General features: G+C 53.9%; 1 protein-coding gene across 1 annotated transcript; it reads right to left on the reverse strand.

The window, feature by feature from the left end:
- Positions 1-1,530: 1,530 nt before the first annotated feature.
- Positions 1,531-16,067, reverse strand: LOC146975312 (uncharacterized). Its single transcript, XM_085794599.1, has 8 exons — positions 16,058-16,067; positions 15,314-15,894; positions 6,491-6,589; positions 4,849-5,011; positions 3,877-4,106; positions 2,816-3,537; positions 1,915-2,578; positions 1,531-1,749 (listed from the first exon to the last, which is right to left on the reverse strand). The coding sequence occupies exons 1-8, from the start codon at positions 16,065-16,067 to the stop codon at positions 1,531-1,533; spliced, it is 2,688 nt and encodes an 895-aa protein (XP_085650725.1).
- Between the last annotated feature and the right edge of the window lie 1,355 nt (positions 16,068-17,422).

Below are 17,422 nucleotides of genomic sequence, written 5' to 3' on the forward strand. Positions count from 1 at the left end.
CCCTCCTGTTGACCTAACATTGGGACATACAACCCCTGATCTTTAGGGTCAAACTGTCTTCCCTCTAGGTCAGAATTACCCAGCTATGGCACAGGCCCGTGTGTGTGTGTGTGTGTGTGTGTGTGTGTGTGTGTGTGTGTGTGTGTGTGTGTGAGAGAGAGAGAGAGAGAGAGAGAGAGAGAGAGAGAGAGAGAGAGAGAGAGAGAGAGAGAGAGAGAGAGAGAGAGAGAGAGAGAGAGAGAGAGAGAGAGGTGCAACATTGTTACCCACCAAGGGCAAAGGAAGATATTATTATTATTATTATTATTATTATTATTATCATTATTATCATTATTATCATCATCATCATCATCATCATCATCATCATCATCATCATCATCATCATCAGTCTCTCCTATTCTCTCTGGGTCTCCTTTACCCAGCCAGGGCACAGGACTTTGTGTATGAATGGAAAAGTCAGGAAACACACGCGTGTCCTCTCGGGTCAGAGTGTCCCATTTCTCCTGTCCGGGTCAAATGTGGGGACTGTGTGTGTGTGTGTGTTGTGTCTGTGTGTGTAAGATAGAGGACACCTGCACGTCTCTAGGGTCAGAGTGACCACCGTGTCCTCCCCCCGGGTCATAGGTTCCACTTACTGCAGGGGACAGCGTGTGTGTGTGACCGTATCTCTCTCTCTCTCTCTCTCTCTCTCTCTCTCTCTCACTCTCTCTCTCTCTCTCTCTCTCTCTCTCTCTCTCTCTCTCTCTCTCTGTCTGTGTGTCTTTCTCTCTCTGTGTGAGACAGAAGACACCTGCACGTCTCTAGGGTCAGAGTGTCCACCGTGTCCTCCCCTCGGGTCATAGGTTCCACTTACTGCAGGGGACAGCGTGTCTGTGTCTGTAAGATAGAGGACACCTGCACGTCTCTAGGGTCAGAGTGTCCACCGTGTCCTCCCCCCGGGTCATAGGTTCCACTTACTGCAGGGGACAGCGTGTCTGTGTGTGTGACCGTATCTCTCTCTCTCTCTCTCTCTCTCTCTCTCTCTCTCTCTCTCTCTCTGTGTGTGTAAGACAGAAGACACATGCACGTCTCTAGGGTCAGAGTGTCCACTTTCTCCCGGCTGGGTCATACGTTCCACTTACTACTGGAGAGGACTGTGTGTGTGTGTGTGTGTGTGTGTGTGTGTGTGTGTGTGTGTGTGTGTGTGTGTGTGTGTGTGTTGTCTGTGTCTGGTGGTTTTCCCATCGAGGACAGAGAGCGGTGAAAGATAGAGATGACACAAAAAACACAAATACTTTGGTTTCTCTTTTCAAATCAATGTTTTTTATTTTATTTTTTATTTCATTCTTGGTTTATTCCTACATGGTAACACATCACTTATCATCACTATTGCCATCAGAATCATCAGCTGTAGCCCTGAGGGTCAGTCAGTTAGTCAGTCAGTCAGTCAGTCAGTCAGTCAGTCAGGCAGGCAGGCAGGCAGGCAGGCAGGCAGGCAGGCAGGCAGGCAGGCAGGCAGGCAGGCACTCAGCCAGGCAGTCAGGCAGTCAGTCAGTCCGCTTCAGCGCATAGGTCAGCCTGGGCAGCGCACGCCGGGCAGAAGGGAAGCGAGCAGCTTTTGCACACGTATTTCCTACAGCCACAGCACTTTGTGTGGGTTTTGCTGTCTTTTTTCGTAGGGCAAACTTGACACCTCTTCCTCTTACTCGCCGCGGTCGCGGCGGTTTGAGTACGCGCCGCCGCCGCCGCCGCCGCCGCCGCCGCCGCCGCCTCCTGCCGCCGCTCCTCGTCCTCCTCCTCCTCCTCCTCCCTCCCTTCCTCCTCCTCCCTCCCTTCCTCCTCCTCCTCCTCCTCCTCCTCCCGGTGCCCCTCTCGTTCCCCCTGACCAGCAGCCGCGCGGGCTGCGCGCAGATCGCGAGCTTGGACCGCTGCGGCGCGAACCTCTCTGACGAGAGCGGCCGAGGCTTGTGTGCGCGGCACGCGCGTCCTCCTTTCGATCGACGGGGTGACGAGCGCCTTTCCCAGCCGCTCGAGGAACACTCTCCTCTTGTTGAGCTTCCCGGTCAGCCACTCGGGGTGGGTCTCTCGCCAGATCACGAAGGCGTTGTAGGCGGAGACGTCGATCATGTTGTAGAAGACGACCAGGGGCCAGCGGGCCGTCATCCTCCTGCAGCTGTAGGTGCCCACCACCTTGTCCAGGTTATCCACGCCTCCCTTGTTGCTGTTGTAGTCCAGCACGATGGTCGGCTTCCTGTCGCGGCGGGTTTCGCAGACCTCGTCCGCGGTGTGTTTGGTGCTCATGAGAACGACGTTCTTGTTTCTCTTGGACACGTAGGACACCAGCGCGGTGGTGGGCGTGAAGGCGAACCGGGACGAAAACACGCCGCGCGGCGGCCTCGAGGGCAGGACCAGCGCGGGCGGCAGCTCGGGTTTGTTCCTTCGCACCGTGCCGACCATGGTCAGGTTCCTGCTCAGCAGCCGCTGTCCCAGTTCGTAAGAGGTGAAGAAATTGTCGCAGGTCACGTTGCGATCCCTCAGTCCCTCGGTGAGTTGGAGCACCACCCGCATCCCCTGGTTCTTTTCTGGGCCCGGGCCCGTGACCCTGCCCCTGCCCCTGCCCCTGCCCCTGCCTGGGCCTGCGCCTCTTCCTCTTCCTCTTTCTTCTTGTTCTTCTACTACTCCTCCTCCTCCTCCCCCCATTCCTCCTCCTCCTCCTCCTCCTCCTCCTCCTCCTCCTCCTCCTCCTCCTCCTCCTCCTCCTCGTTCCTCTCCCCCTGCTGCTCCTACCCCTACCCCTACCCCTACCCCTACCCCTCCCTCTCCCTCTCCTCTCCCAGGTTTCCCGGTGTAGACCTGCATCTTCCAAGCGTAGCTGCTTTTGGCGTCGCACGCCACCCAGGACTTGATGCCGTATTTGGCCGGCTTGTTGGGCATGTACTGGCGGAAGGGACAGCGGCCCCTGAACGAGACCAGCTGCTCGTCGACCGTGATCTCGGGCCCGGGCACGTACAGGAGCGGCAGTCGCTCGGCCCACGCGTCCCACACCTCCCTCACGGCCGCCAGTTTGTCCGTGGCCTTTCGCGCGGCCCTGGTCTCGCGGTCGTCGAACCGCACCAGTCTGGCGTAGCGGTGAAAGGTTTTGAGCGACATGGTGGCGCGGAACAGGGCCCTGCCGCTCTCCGCGTCCCACAGGCTGGCCGTGGCCTCGCCTCGGGACCTGTACACCCCGGCCAAGATCAGCAGGCCCACGAAAGCTCGCAGGTCCACCGGGTCCATGGGTTTCCAGCGCTCTCGTCCGTACCTGCGGACGCCCTCCCGGTTCGTGGTGTCCAAGATGATGTTCTCTATGTCGGGCGTCAGGAACAGGGCGAACGCGGAGGCCGGGTCGCGGGCGTGCGCGCGCGCGTATTCGGTTGGACCCGAGGGTCCGGTCTCGGTGTTACTCTCCGTCGCCGCCGCCGCAGCCGCAGCCACAGCCACAGCAGCGCCCGCCTGTCGTTCTCTGTCTCTGTACGGTACGCACGACCATTGAATTTGACCGTGTTTTGACACAAAATTCTCTCGTTCCACTAGACCGCCTTGTCGGTCTCCTTGTCTTGGTCTTGGTCTCGGTCCTGGTCCTGGTCCTGGTCCTGGTCCTCCTCCTCCTCCTCCTCCTCCTCCTCCTCCTCCCCCTCCTCCTCCTCCTCCTTCACCCGCTTCTTCTCTTCCACCCACTTGTTGTCTTCCATCCGCTTCTTCTCCTCCGTCTCCTGCCACTTGTCCATCGTCTGTCCCCCCTATTTCCATTTCTCCATCTCTCCCGTCTTCTCCCGGGCCTTGTCCCGGTGACAATCCGTCTTCTTCCTCTTCTTCTTCTTCTTCTTCTTCTTCTTCTTCTTCTTCTTCTTCTCTGACCTCCTCTTCCGGTCCCACCGGGTCCTGCTCTCCTTCCGATAATGTTGACACGTCGCTCTCTGGGTTACATTCCACCTGATCCTCCTCCTCGGACACGTCCTCTGGTTGCTCGGCATCGTATTCATCCTCGGGTAATGCAAACAGTTCTTTCAAATACCGGAAAGCGGTGCGACCCTCGTCCATAGCTGCCGCTGCCGCTGCCGCTGCTGCTGCTGCTGCTGCTGCTGCTGCTGCAACACATCACCTCTCCAAAGATCAAACACATGAATAGGTGAATAGGAGGATAGGAGGGAAAATAATTATTTTTTTTTGTTTTGTTTTGTTTTGTTTCTTTGCTCGGTTGTACAGCACTGAACGCTGCCAGAATGTAGCTTGGTACGGCGCAACAGTTGAGTCGATGGACACATGTCGAGTCGAGCCTCTGTTTAGATAGAAACCTGAAGATGATGATAATGATGATGATGATGATAAAACCATAACAATGAAAAACACTTTGTGACTTATATTTTTTTTCTTCTTCTTCTTCTTCTCCTTTGTTTCAGTATGAACCCTGCCGGCACCTGCTGCATCCCCGTGTTGTGCTCCCCAGCCCCTCCGGTACGCTCTCTCTCTCTCTCTCTCTCTCTCTCTCTCTCTCTCTCTCTCTCTCTCTCTCTCTCTCTCTCTCTCTCTCTCTCTCTCTCTGTCTCTGTCATACACACGTGCTCGGATCCACCTCCTCTCACCGGTCCAGCAGTTTGCTCCCAGCGTTCCCAGCCTGCAGGGCTACAAGCCTCCGGAATTCCCCGAGGTCAGAGAGGGTGTGTGTGTGTGTGTGTGTGTGTGAGGCTAAATGCAGGCTAATTGTGTACATGTTGGGACCGTATGGTTTCTGTAGGCCAAGGGGAATGTGTCTGAAGAGAAATAAAGACCTTTACCTAAAATGTGTTGTGTCTATTTGTTTTTCTTGGTGGATCCTTTTTTTTTGTTCACACTCTGTCATCAACTGTTTATACACCTGTCGGCAAGCCACTAACAAGGAGTGAAACACCTTAGACCGGATCACCACCTCCACAGCCACATGAGTGACGGCAGACAGACTCAGAGCCAGAGACAGAGGCAGAGGCAGAGGCAGAGGCAGAGGCAGAGACAACCGCTGCCGAGACACACAGAGACACAGACACGCAGACCCACAGAAGCGCAGGGACGTGGAGCGAGAGAAAGAGAAGGGGAGGGTGCGAGGGAAGGGAATGTGTGAGATACACACACAGCAGGCCGCTCCCGCTGCCTGCCTCTAACCACTGGGACTCACAGAGACACAGACAGACAGACTCACAGAAGCGCAGGGACGTGCAGTGAGAGCTGCTGCTGCCGCTGCCGCCGCCGCTGCCGCCGCCGCCGCCGCCGCCGCCGCTGCTGCTGCCAACTGCTGAGACACACAGAGACACAGACTGACAGACACACACAGGGACACAGAAGCGCAGGGACATGGAGTGAGAGAAAGAGAAGGGAAGGGGGAGGGGGATACACACACAGCACGCCGCCGCTGCTGCTGTTGACTCTCTCAGAGGCAGAGGAAGAGACAGAGACAGAGGCAGAGACAGCTGCCTCTAACCGCTGAGACACACAGACACGCAGACTGACAGACACACACAGGGACACAGAAGCGCAGGGACATGGAGTGAGAGAAAGAGAAGGGAAGGGGGAGGGGGATACACACACAGCACGCCGCTGCTGCTGCTGTTGACTCTCTCAGAGGCAGAGACAGAGGCAGAGGCAGAGACAGAGGCAGAGACAGCTGCCTCTAAACGCTGAGACACACAGACACGCAGACTCACAGACACACACAGGGACACAGAAGCGCAGGGACACAGAAGCGCAGGGACATGGAGTGAGAGAAAGAGAAGGGAAGGGGGAGGGGGATACACACACAGCACGCCGCTGCTGCTGCTGTTGACTCTCTCAGAGGCAGAGACAGAGGCAGAGGCAGAGACAGAGGCAGAGACAGCTGCCTCTAAACGCTGAGACACACAGAAGCGCAGGGACGTGCAGTGAGAGAAAGAGAAGGGGAGGGGGCGAGGGAATGGAATGTGTGAGATACACACACATCAGCCGCTGCTGCTGCTGCCGCCGCCTCTAACTGCTGAGACACACAGAGACACAGACACGCAGACTCACAGAAGCGCAGGGACATGGAGTGAGAGAAAGAGAAGGGGAGGGGGAGGGGGATACACACACATCAGGCCGCTGCTGCTGCTGCTCTCTCTCTCTCTCTCTCTCTCTCTCTCTCTCTCTCTCTCTCTCTCTCTCTCTCTCTCTCTCTCTCTCTTTCTGTCATACACACGTGCTCGGATCCGCCTCCGGAATTCCCCGAAGTCAGAGAGGGTGTGTGTGTGTGTGTGTGTGTGTGTGTGTGTGTGTGTGTGTGTGAGGCTAAATGCAGGCTAATTGTGTACATGTTGGGACCGTATGGTTTCTGTAGGCCAAGGGGAATGTGTCTGAAGAGAAATAAAGACCTTTACCTAAAATGTGTTGTGTCTATTTGTTTTTCTCGGTGGATCCTTTTTTTTTGTTCACACTCTGTCATCAACTGTTTATACGCCTGTCGGCAAGCCACTAACAAGGAGTGCAACACCTTAGACCGGATCACCACCTCCACAGCCACACGAGTGACGGCAGACAGACTCAGAGCCAGAGACAGAGGCAGAGGCAGAGGCAGAGGCAGAGACAACCGCTGCCGAGACACACAGAGACACAGACACGCAGACCCACAGAAGCGCAGGGACGTGCAGTGAGAGCTGCTGCTGCCGCCGCCGCCGCCGCCGCCGCCGCCGCCGCCGCTGCTGCGACACACAGAGACACAGACTGACAGACACACACAGGGACACAGAAGCGCAGGGACATGGAGTGAGAGAAAGAGAAGGGAAGGGGGATACACACACAGCACGCCGCTGCTGCTGCTGCTGCTGCTGCTGCTGCTGCTAACTCTCTCAGAGGCAGAGGCAGAGGCAGAGGCAGAGAAGGAGACGGAGACAGAGACGGAGGCGGAGGCAGAGACAGAGACAGAGGCCGAGGCAGAGGCAGCTGCCTCTAACCGCTGAGACACACAGACACGCAGACTCACAGACACACACAGGGACACAGAAGCGCAGGGACATGGAGTGAGAGAAAGAGAAGGGAAGGGGGAGGGGGATACACACACAGCACGCCGCTGCTGCTGCTGCTGACTCTCTCAGAGGCAGAGACAGAGACAGAGAAGGAGACGGAGGCAGAGACAGAGACAGAGACGGAGGCAGAGAGCTGACCGCTGAGACACACAGACACGCAGACTGACAGACACACACAGGGACACAGAAGCGCAGGGACATGGAGTGAGAGAAAGAGAAGGGGAGGGGGCGAGGGAATGGAATGTGTGAGATACACACACATCAGCCGCTGCTGCTGCTGCCGCCGCCTCTAACTGCTGAGACACACAGAGACACAGACACGCAGACTCACAGAAGCGCAGGGACATGGAGTGAGAGAAAGAGAAAGAGAAGGGGAGGGGGGTGGGGGATACAGCCTGCTGCTGCTGCTGCTGCTGCTAACTCTCTCTCTCTCTCTCTCTCTCTCTCTCTCTCTCTCTCTCTCTCTCCCTCTCACACACACACGTGCTCGGATCCACCTCCTCTCACCGGTCCAGCAGTTTGCTCCCAGCGTTCCCAGCCTGCAGGACTACAAACCTCCGGAATTCCCCGAGGTCAGAGAGGGTGTGTGTGTGTGTGTGTGCTAAATGCGGGCTAATTGTGTATATGTTGGGAGCGTATGGTTTCTGTAGGCCAAGGGGAATGTGTCGGAAGAGAAATAAAGACCTTTTCCTAAAATGTGTTGTGTCTATTTGTTTTTCTTGGTGCATCCTTTTTTTTTGTTCACACTCACACACAGAGGCAGAGGCAGAGGCAGAGACAGAGGCAGAGGCAGAGACAACCGCTGCTGAGACACACAGAGACACAGACACGCAGACCCACAGAAGCGCAGGGACATGGAGTGAGAGCTGCTGCTGCTGCTGCTGCTGCTGCTGCCGCCGCCGCCGCCGCCGCCGCCGCCGCTGCTGCTGCTGCTCCTGCCGCCGCCGCTGCTGCTGCTGCTAACTGCTGAGACACACAGAGACACAGACTGACAGACACACACAGGGACACAGAAGCGCAGGGACATGGAGTGAGAGAAAGAGAAGGGAAGGGGGAGGGGGGTACACACACAGCAGGCCGCTGCTGCTGCTGCTGCTAACTCTCTCAGAGGCAGAGACAGAGGCAGAGAAGGAGACGGAGGCAGAGGCAGAGGCAGAGGCAGAGGCAGAGACAGCTGCCTCTAACCGCTGAGACACACAGACACGCAGACTCACAGAAGCGCAGGGACGTGCAGTGAGAGAAAGAGAAGGGGAGAGGGCGAGGGAAGGGAATGTGTGAGATACACACACATCAGCCGCTGTAGCTGCTGCCGCCGCCTCTAACCGCTGAGACACACAGAGACACAGACACGCAGACTCACAGAAGCGCAGGGACATAGAGTGAGAGAAAGAGAAGGGGAGGGGGAGGGGGATACACACACATCAGGCCGCTGCTGCTGCTGCTAACTCTCTCTCTCTCTCTCTCTCTCTCTCTCTCTCTCTGTCTCTGTCATACACACGTGCTCGGATCCACCTCCTCTCACCGGTCCAGCAGTTTGCTCCCAGCGTTCCCAGCCTGCAGGGCTACAAGCCTCCGGAATTCCCCGAGGTCAGAGGGTGTGTGTGTGTGTGTGTGTGTGTGTGTGTGTACAGTAGACATGGGTGTTTTCCATATCGATCTAGGCTAAATGCGGGCTAATTGTGTATATGTTGGGAGCGTATGGTTTCTGTAGGCCAAGGGACCTTTTCCTAAAATGTGTTGTGTCTATTTGTTTTTCTTGGTGCATTCTTTTTTTTTGTTCACACTCTGTCATCAACTGTTTATACACCTGTCAGCACCTTAGACCGGATCACCACCTCCACAGCCACATGAGTGACGGCAGACAGACTCTGAGCCAGAGGCAGAGGCAGAGGCAGAGGCAGAGGCAGAGGCAGAGGCAGAGGCAGAGGCAGAGACAACCGCTGCTGAGACACACAGAGACACAGACACGCAGACCCACAGAAGCGCAGGGACGTGCAGTGAGAGAAAGAGAAGGGGAAGGGGGGCGAGGGAAGGGAATGTGTGAGATACACACGCAGCAGGCCGCTCCCGCTGCCTGCCTCTAACCGCTGGGACACACAGAGACACAGACACACAGACTCACAGAAGCGCAGGGACATGCAGTGAGAGCTGCTGCTGCTGCTGCTGCTGCTTTACATGACACAATACATTAGTTGCACATTGGCTAGTTATAGTCACAGTAGAAGGTATACCAGTGTGTGTGTGTGTGTGTGTGTGTGTGTGTGTGTACAGTAGACATGGGTGTTTTCCATATCGATCTGGGTTAAATGCGGGCTAATTGTGTATATGTTGGGACCGTATGGTTTCTGTAGGCCAAGGGGAATGTGTCGGAAGAGAAATAAAGACCTTTTCCTAAAATGTGTTTATGTGTCAATTTGTTTTTCTTGGTGCATCCTTTTTTTTTGTTCACACTCTGTCATCAACTGTTTTTACGCCTGTCAGCAAGCCACTAACAAGGAGTGCAACACCTTAGACCGGATCACCACCTCCACAGCCACATGAGTGACGGCAGACAGACTCTGAGCCAGAGACAGAGACAGAGACAGAGCCAGAGACAGAGGCAGAGACAACCGCTGCTGAGACACACAGAGACACAGACACACAGACCCACAGAAGCGCAGGGACGTGCAGTGAGAGAAAGAGAAGGGGAGGGGGGCGAGGGAAGGGAATGTGTGAGATACACACACAGCAGGCCGCTCCCGCTGCCTGCCTCTAACCGCTGGGACTCACAGACACACAGACTCACAAAAGCGCAGGGACATGCAGTGAGAGCTGCTGCTGCTGCTGCTGCTGCTGCTGCTTTACATGACACAATACATTAGTTGCACATTGGCTAGTTACAGTCACAGTAGAAGGTATACCAGTGTGTGTGTGTGTGTGTGTGTGTGTGTGTGTGTGTGTACAGTAGACATGGGTGTTTTCCATATCGATCTTGGCTAAATGCGGGCTAATTGTGTATATGTTGGGACCGTATGGTTTCTGTAGGCCAAGGGGAATGTGTCGGAAGAGAAATAGAGACCTTTTCCTAAAATGTGTTGTGTCTATTTGTTTTTCTTGGTGCATCCTTTTTTTTGTTCACACTCTGTCATCAACTGTTTATACACCTGTCAGCACCTTAGACCGGATCACCACCTCCACAGCCACATGAGTGACGGCAGACAGACTCTGAGCCAGAGCCAGAGCCAGAGGCAGAGGCAGAGACAGAGGCAGAGGCAGAGGCAGAGGCAGAGACAGAGGCAGAGGCAGAGACAACCGCTGCTGAGACACACAGAGACACAGACACACAGACTCACAGGAGCGCAGGGACATGGAGTGAGAGCTGCTGCTGCTGCTGCTGCTAACTCTCTCAGAGACAGACACACAGAAGCGCAGGGACGTGCAGTGAGAGAAAGAGAAGGGGAAGGGGGGGGAGGGAAGGGAATGTGTGAGATACACACACAGCAGGCCGCTCCCGCTGCCTCTAACCGCTGGGACTCACAGAGACACAGACACACAGACTCACAGGAGCGCAGGGACATGGAGTGAGAGCTGCTGCTGCTGCTGCTGCTAACTCTCTCAGAGACAGAGCCAGAGACCGAGGCAGAGGCAGAGACAGAGACAGACTCACAGACACACACAGAGACACAGACACGCAGACTCACAGGAGCGCAGGGACATGCAGTGAGAGAAAGAGAAGGGGAGGGGGAGGGGGATACACACACATCAGGCCGCTGCTGCTGCTGCTGCTAACTCTCTCAGAGGCAGAGACAGAGACAGAGGCAGAGGCAGAGGCAGAGACAGAGGCAGAGGCAGAGCAAGAGGCAGAGGCAGAGGCAGAGACGGAGACAGAGACAGAGACTGAGACAGAGGCAGAGGCAGAGGCAGAGACAGAGGCAGAGGCAGAGCAAGAGGCAGAGGCAGAGGCAGAGGCAGAGACAGAGACAGAGGCAGAGGCAGAGGCAGAGACAGAGACAGAGACAGAGGCAGAGGCAGAGCAAGAGGCAGAGGCAGAGGCAGAGGCAGAGACAGAGGCAGAGGCAGAGGCAGAGACAGAGCCAGAGACAGCTGCCTCTAACCGCTGAGACACACAGACACGCAGACTCACAGAAGCGCAGGGACGTGCAGTGAGAGAAAGAGAAGGGGAGGGGGCGAGGGAAGGGAATGTGTGAGATACACACACAGAGACACAGACTCACAGACACACACAGAGACACAGACACGCAGACTCACAGAAGCGCAGGGACATGGAGTGAGAGAAAGAGAAGGGGAGGCGGAGGGGGTTACACACACATCAGGCCGCTGCTGCTGCTGCTGCTGCTAACTCTCTCTCTCTCTCTCTCTCTCTCTCTCTATCTAGGCTAAATGCGGGCTAATTGTGTATCTGTTGGGACCGTATGGTTTCTGTAGGCCAAGGGGAATGTGTCGGAAGAGAAATAAAGACCTTTTCCTAAAATGTGTTGTGTCTATTTGTTTTTCTTGGTGGATCCGTTTTTTTGTTCACACTCTGTCATCAACTGTTTATACACCTGTCAGCAAGCCACTAACAAGGAGTGAAACACCTTAGACCAGATCACCACCTCCACAGCCACATGAGTGATGGCAGACAGACTCTGAGCCAGAGGCAGAGACAGAGGCAGAGGCAGAGACAGAGGCAGAGGCAGAGGCAGAGGCAGAGGCAGAGGCAGAGGCAGAGACAGAGGCAGAGGCAGAGGCAGAGGCAGAGGCAGAGGCAGAGACAGAGCCAGAGCCAGAGGCAGAGGCAGAGGCAGAGGCAGAGGCAGAGACAGAGGCAGAGAGGCACAGAGACACAGAGACACAGACTCACAGACACACACAGAGGCACAGAAGCCCAGGGACATGGAGTGAGAGAAAGAAAAAGAGAAGGGGAGGGGGCGAGGGAAGCGAATGTGTGAGATTCACACACACACACACACACACACACACACACACACAGCAGGCTGCTGCCGCTGCTGCCTCTAACCGCTGAGACACACAGAGACACAGAGACACAGACTCACAGACACACACAGAGACACAGAAGCGCAGGGACATGGAGTGAGAGAAAGAGAAAGGGAAGGGGAGGGGGCGAGGGAAGCGAATGTGTGAGATACACACACACACACACAGCAGGCTGCTGCCGCTGCTGCTGCTGCCTCTAACCCGGGGGTTGGCAATTATTTTTTCCAGAGGGCCACACTGACTCCGATAAAGTGAGTGAAGGGCCACACGATTCGAAATCAAATTGAAACATCAAATATTTATTGCTGAATTATATATAATTATATATAACTACATATATTTGGTGGAAACAATTGCATTACAATAGGCTGACTGCCCACAATCCATGTAATCTCATTTTCAACTTATATCCATCATAGATCACTGATGAAACATGCTGTATTATGATATAAATATGGACTCAAGGCAGATTGTTTTATCAAAACTTACTGACCATAAATGACTGCACCAATTAATAATGTTCACAGACACCTGAATATTATAATTAAGCACTCAGATCCTTTTCAGTTCTGATTCAGTGAGACTGTTCTATTTGTATGTAGATAACCTTTTATTCATGAAGAAACACAATACTCATTTGCTGCTGCCTAACAGCACCAACATGAAAAAAAAAAGACTGATTTGATTACAAGCGTAGCCATTGGTGAATGGAGGCTTCAGATGCACGTGGCTACAATCAGTCCCAGCGATCTCATAAAATGCTCTTTTAATCACAGTTTGCTAAACCTTAGTGTTTGGGAAATAATAATTAGGTGCCGTGATGAGGCTTTGTAACCGCCGGCAGTTACGATTCGGCTGACGGAGGGTTGTGAAACACCGGCCCGGTCTAGGCTACCGCTGACAGGTCGTGGTGGTCAGAAACTCCGCTGTGGAGAAAAGCTGCACCAGAGCGGCTGCTCTCTCTCTCCTCCGTCGGAGCTCCGGTGTCTGACAGAGAAAGAGACTGAGCAGCCGTTCATCTCTGTCTTCTACCTGGAGGAGGCTACTTTCTGTCTGCGATGCGCAGGCTCCTGTCCTAACAGGGTTGTCACTGTTTCAAACAGCTGATTAGTGCGCATCAACGTAATAAAAGCAATCGGGTCACGATAGCAGTTCGGCTCGCACTTCGGCTCGCGGGCCAGATTGAGACTGCATGGGGGCCGTAAAATGCCCATGTATGCTCTAACCGCTGAGACACGCAGACACAGAGAGACACAGAGACACAGACTCACAGACTCACAGACACACACAGAGACACAGAAGCGCAGGGACATGGAGCGAGAGAAGGAGACGAGGGAAGCAAATGTGTGAGATACACACACACACACACACACACACACACACACACACACACACACACACACACACAGCAGGCTGCTGCTGCTGCTGCTGCTGCTGCTGCTACTGCTGCTGCATTTAACTGCTGAGACACACAGAGACACAGAGACACAGACTCACAGACTCACAGACTCACACAGAGACACAGAAGTGCAGGGACATGGAGTGAGAGAAAGAAAAGGGGAGGGGAGGGGGCGAGGGAAGCGAATGTGTGAGATACACACACACACACACACACACCAGGCTGCTGCTGCTGCTGCCGCTGCTGCCTCTAACAGCTGAGACACACAGAGACACAGGCTCACAGACACACACAGAGACACAGAAGCCCAGGGACATGGAGTGAGAGAAAGAAAAAGGGAAGGGGAGTGGGCGAGGGAATTGAATGTGTGAGATACACACACACACACACACACACACACACACACACACACCAGGCTGCTGCTGCTGCTGCCGCTGCTGCCTCTAACCGCTGAGACACACAGAGACACAGGCTCACAGACTCACAGACACACACAGAGACACAGAAGCCCAGGGACATGGAGTGAGAGAAAGAAAAAGGGAAGGGGAGCGGGCGAGGGAAGCGAATGTGTGAGATACACACACACACACACACACACACACACACACACACACACCAGGCTGCTGCTGCTGCTGCCGCTGCTGCCTCTAACCGCTGAGACACACAGAGACACAGGCTCACAGACTCACAGACACACACAGAGACACAGAAGCCCAGGGACATGGAGTGAGAGAAAGAAAAAGGGAAGGGGAGCGGGCGAGGGAATTGAATGTGTGAGATACACACACACACACACACACACACACACACCAGGCTGCTGCTGCTGCTGCCGCTGCTGCCTCTAACCGCTGAGACACACAGAGACACAGGCTCACAGACTCACAGACACACACAGAGACACAGAAGCCCAGGGACATGGAGTGAGAGAAAGAAAAAGGGAAGGGGAGCGGGCGAGGGAAGGGAATGTGTGAGATACACACACACACACACACACACACACAGCAGGCTGCTGCTGCTGCCGCTGCTGCTGCCTCTAACCGCTGAGACACACAGAGACACAGAGACACAGACTCACAGACACACACAGAGACACAGAAGCCCAGGGACATGGAGTGAGAGAAAGAAAAAGGGAAGGGGAGCGGGCGAGGGAAGGGAATGTGTGAGATACACACACACACACACACACCAGGCTGCTGCTGCTGCCGCTGCTGCCTCTAACCGCTGAGACACACAGAGACACAGAGACACAGACTCACAGACACACACAGAGACACAGAAGCCCAGGGACATGGAGTGAGAGAAAGAAAAAGGGAAGGGGAGTGGGCTAGGGAAGCGAATGTGTGAGATACACACACACACACACACACACACACACACCAGGCTGCTGCTGCTGCTGCCGCTGCTGCCTCTAACCGCTGAGACACACAGAGACACAGACTCACAGACACACACAGAGACACAGAAGCCCAGGGACATGGAGTGAGAGAAAGAAAAAGGGAAGGGAATGTGTGAGCTGCTGCTGCTGCTGCTGCTAACTGCTGCAGGCACACAGACGCACGGGCGAGCACACACACACACACACACACACACACAGAGGCTCACACGTACGGTGGAAATAATGTCAAGTAAGGGTTTGTTTGTTTGTTTTGATTTTTCACTCCAAAGATTTTTATTGCAAGTCTTACACACAAATCACAGATCACTGTTGGCTGGACAAAGCAGGCTACAGGCGGGGGGTAAAACAAAGCATCTACACTGTGGTACTCAAAACTCACAAGAAAAGAAAAAAAACAAAAAAAAACAGAATAATGCAATGACTTGAAACGAAACAATGAAACAAAGAGCGTGTAGACTAAGTGCAGCGCGAATCACGGGGTTGTTGCCGGTGTTTGTTGTTGAGCCTCCAGGTGTGTACGATCAAGCGTTGTTCCAAAAGGCCCTGGTCGTCCTCGGGAACCTCGTGTGCACGTATGTAGGATTCCCGGATCGCGGTCATCGCGTAGCGGCCGGACCGTATGAGCGTGGCGAGCGTGGCCTCCACCGCTCCTGCGATTTTGCCCCGCGAGCACAGTATCCGCTTCAGGAAGAGGTAGCTTCGAATCGTGTGGATAAAGTTCTCGTTCCACAGGTGGTTGAGAACGGCCTCGTGGTTCGTGGCGAAATAATCGCTCGGCACGTCTTTCAGGCAGGCGTGTTGTTCGCCGCCGCTCGGTTGGCCCAGGAGACAGGCGCCGCATTCGTTCAGCCACACCGCGTTTGCTGAAAAGCTGAGCAGCAGAAGCACCGCGTATCTCACGTGCTCTAGGAATCGGGCGCGGGTCTCGGTGGGCATGAAAGTGTCTTCCTTGTCCACAAACACTCGGTCCGCCTCGCGGGCTGCGCTCGGTGTGTCCGGAGACGCTAACCCTCTAAAACGGAATAAGATCTTGTCCTCCTCCTCCTCCTCCTCCTCCTCCTCTTTCAGCTCCGGCTGGCACTCCTTAGGGATCCGGCCCGCTGTAGAGAAGCAACCCACACACGCACACGCACAAAGAATAAGATGAAAAAATAAATACATATCAGGAGAGCATGACAAAACTGTTGATTTCTTTTTTTTTTGTGTGTTAGAAAAAAAATTTAAAACTAAAACATGATGTGTCATACGGTATGAGACACTCACCGTCAGTCATCTTTGTTGTTTTCCCCTGGGGAGAAAAAAAAAACAAACGAGCTGGGGTCTTGCAGTACACTGTGTCAGGGGATGGATGGTCAGCCTGTATTCTTCTTCTTCTTCTTCTTCTTCTTCTTCTTCTTCTTCTTCTTCTTCTTCTTCTTCTTCTTCTTCTTCTTATATAGTATCCAAGATCCGACTGAGCACTTTGGAGAGTTTCGCAGTTAGGCGGTGTTTGGGCGGCGGGTGTTTGGTTGCAGCTCTAGGGGCTCCATTCCAAAGGCTAGGGTATTTCTGACCCTCTAGGGCGGTACACTGGGGTAAAACCGTTCAGGCTGGGCTTTTCTGACCCACCGGGACAACGGGAAGGAGATGTTTGGGTTGTCTAGGGTATTGTATTTCTGACCCTCTAGGGCGGTACACTGGGGTAAAACCGTTCAGGCTGGGCTTTTCTGACCCACCGGGACAACGGGAAGGAGATGTTTGGGTTGTCTAGGGTATTTCTGACCCTCTAGGGCGGTACACTGGGGTAAAACCGTTCAGGCTGGGCTTTTCTGACCCACCGGGACAACGGGAAGGAGATGTTTGGGTTGTCTAGGGTATTTCTGACCCTCTAGGGCGGTACACTGGGGTAAAACCGTTCAGGCTGGGCTTTTCTGACCCACCGGGACAACGGGAAGGAGATGTTTGGGTTGTCTAGGGTATTTCTGACCCTCTAGGGTGGTACACTGGGGTAAAACCGTTCAGGCTGGGCTTTTCTGACCCACCGGGACAACGGGAAGGAGATGTTTGGGTTGTCTAGGGTATTTCTGACCCTCTAGGGCGGTACACTGGGGTAAAACCGTTCAGGCTGGGCTTTTCTGACCCACCGGGACAACGGGAAGGAGATGTTTGGTTGAGGCTCCATTATAAACTCCATTCTAAACTCTCGGGTCTTTCTGACCCTGGAGGGCAGCACAAGGGTTATTGTAGTTCTTGACGATAAATGGTAACATGCTGGCATCTGTCGGTCTTTTCTGGTGTCATGTGCATGAAAAAAAAATTTTTTTTGCCAGATAAATGGTCAGATGCTGCTTCCGAGGTTGTGAACCTCTGGAGATTTTTTTCTCTCCTGTGTAATTCATACTATCCGCAGACTAGCCAGTTATACATTTTTTTCTGTGTATATTATACAGATAACATGTTGCGTTTTCTATCCATATAACAAATGAGCAAATATATGTCTTTCGCGTGTACACATCTTACCAAAATAAAGCTCTAAAGGTAAATGGTAACTGAACACATATTTAACACTTTAATCTACTGCCATCTAGAGTATAAAATGTGAATGAATATTTTTAATGTGACCATTTAAAGTGTAAGTAGATAAATATG

Source organism: Trachurus japonicus, chromosome 13 (assembly GCF_045865225.1).
Source record: "Trachurus japonicus isolate A0001 chromosome 13, Traja_1.0".
NCBI lineage: Eukaryota > Metazoa > Chordata > Actinopteri > Carangiformes > Carangidae > Trachurus > Trachurus japonicus.

Excerpts from the sequence above, each read along its gene's own strand:
- LOC146975312 (XM_085794599.1), bottom strand. Across the intron at positions 6,590-15,313 it reads TTTTGGAACAACGCTTGATC|CGGTTGTCTCTGCCTCTGCC; the intron begins GTACACACCTGG and ends GTGTCTCGGCAG. Across the intron at positions 5,012-6,490 it reads AGGTGGTGATCCGGTCTAAG|CGGTTGTCTCTGCCTCTGCC; the intron begins GTGTTGCACTCC and ends GTGTCTCGGCAG.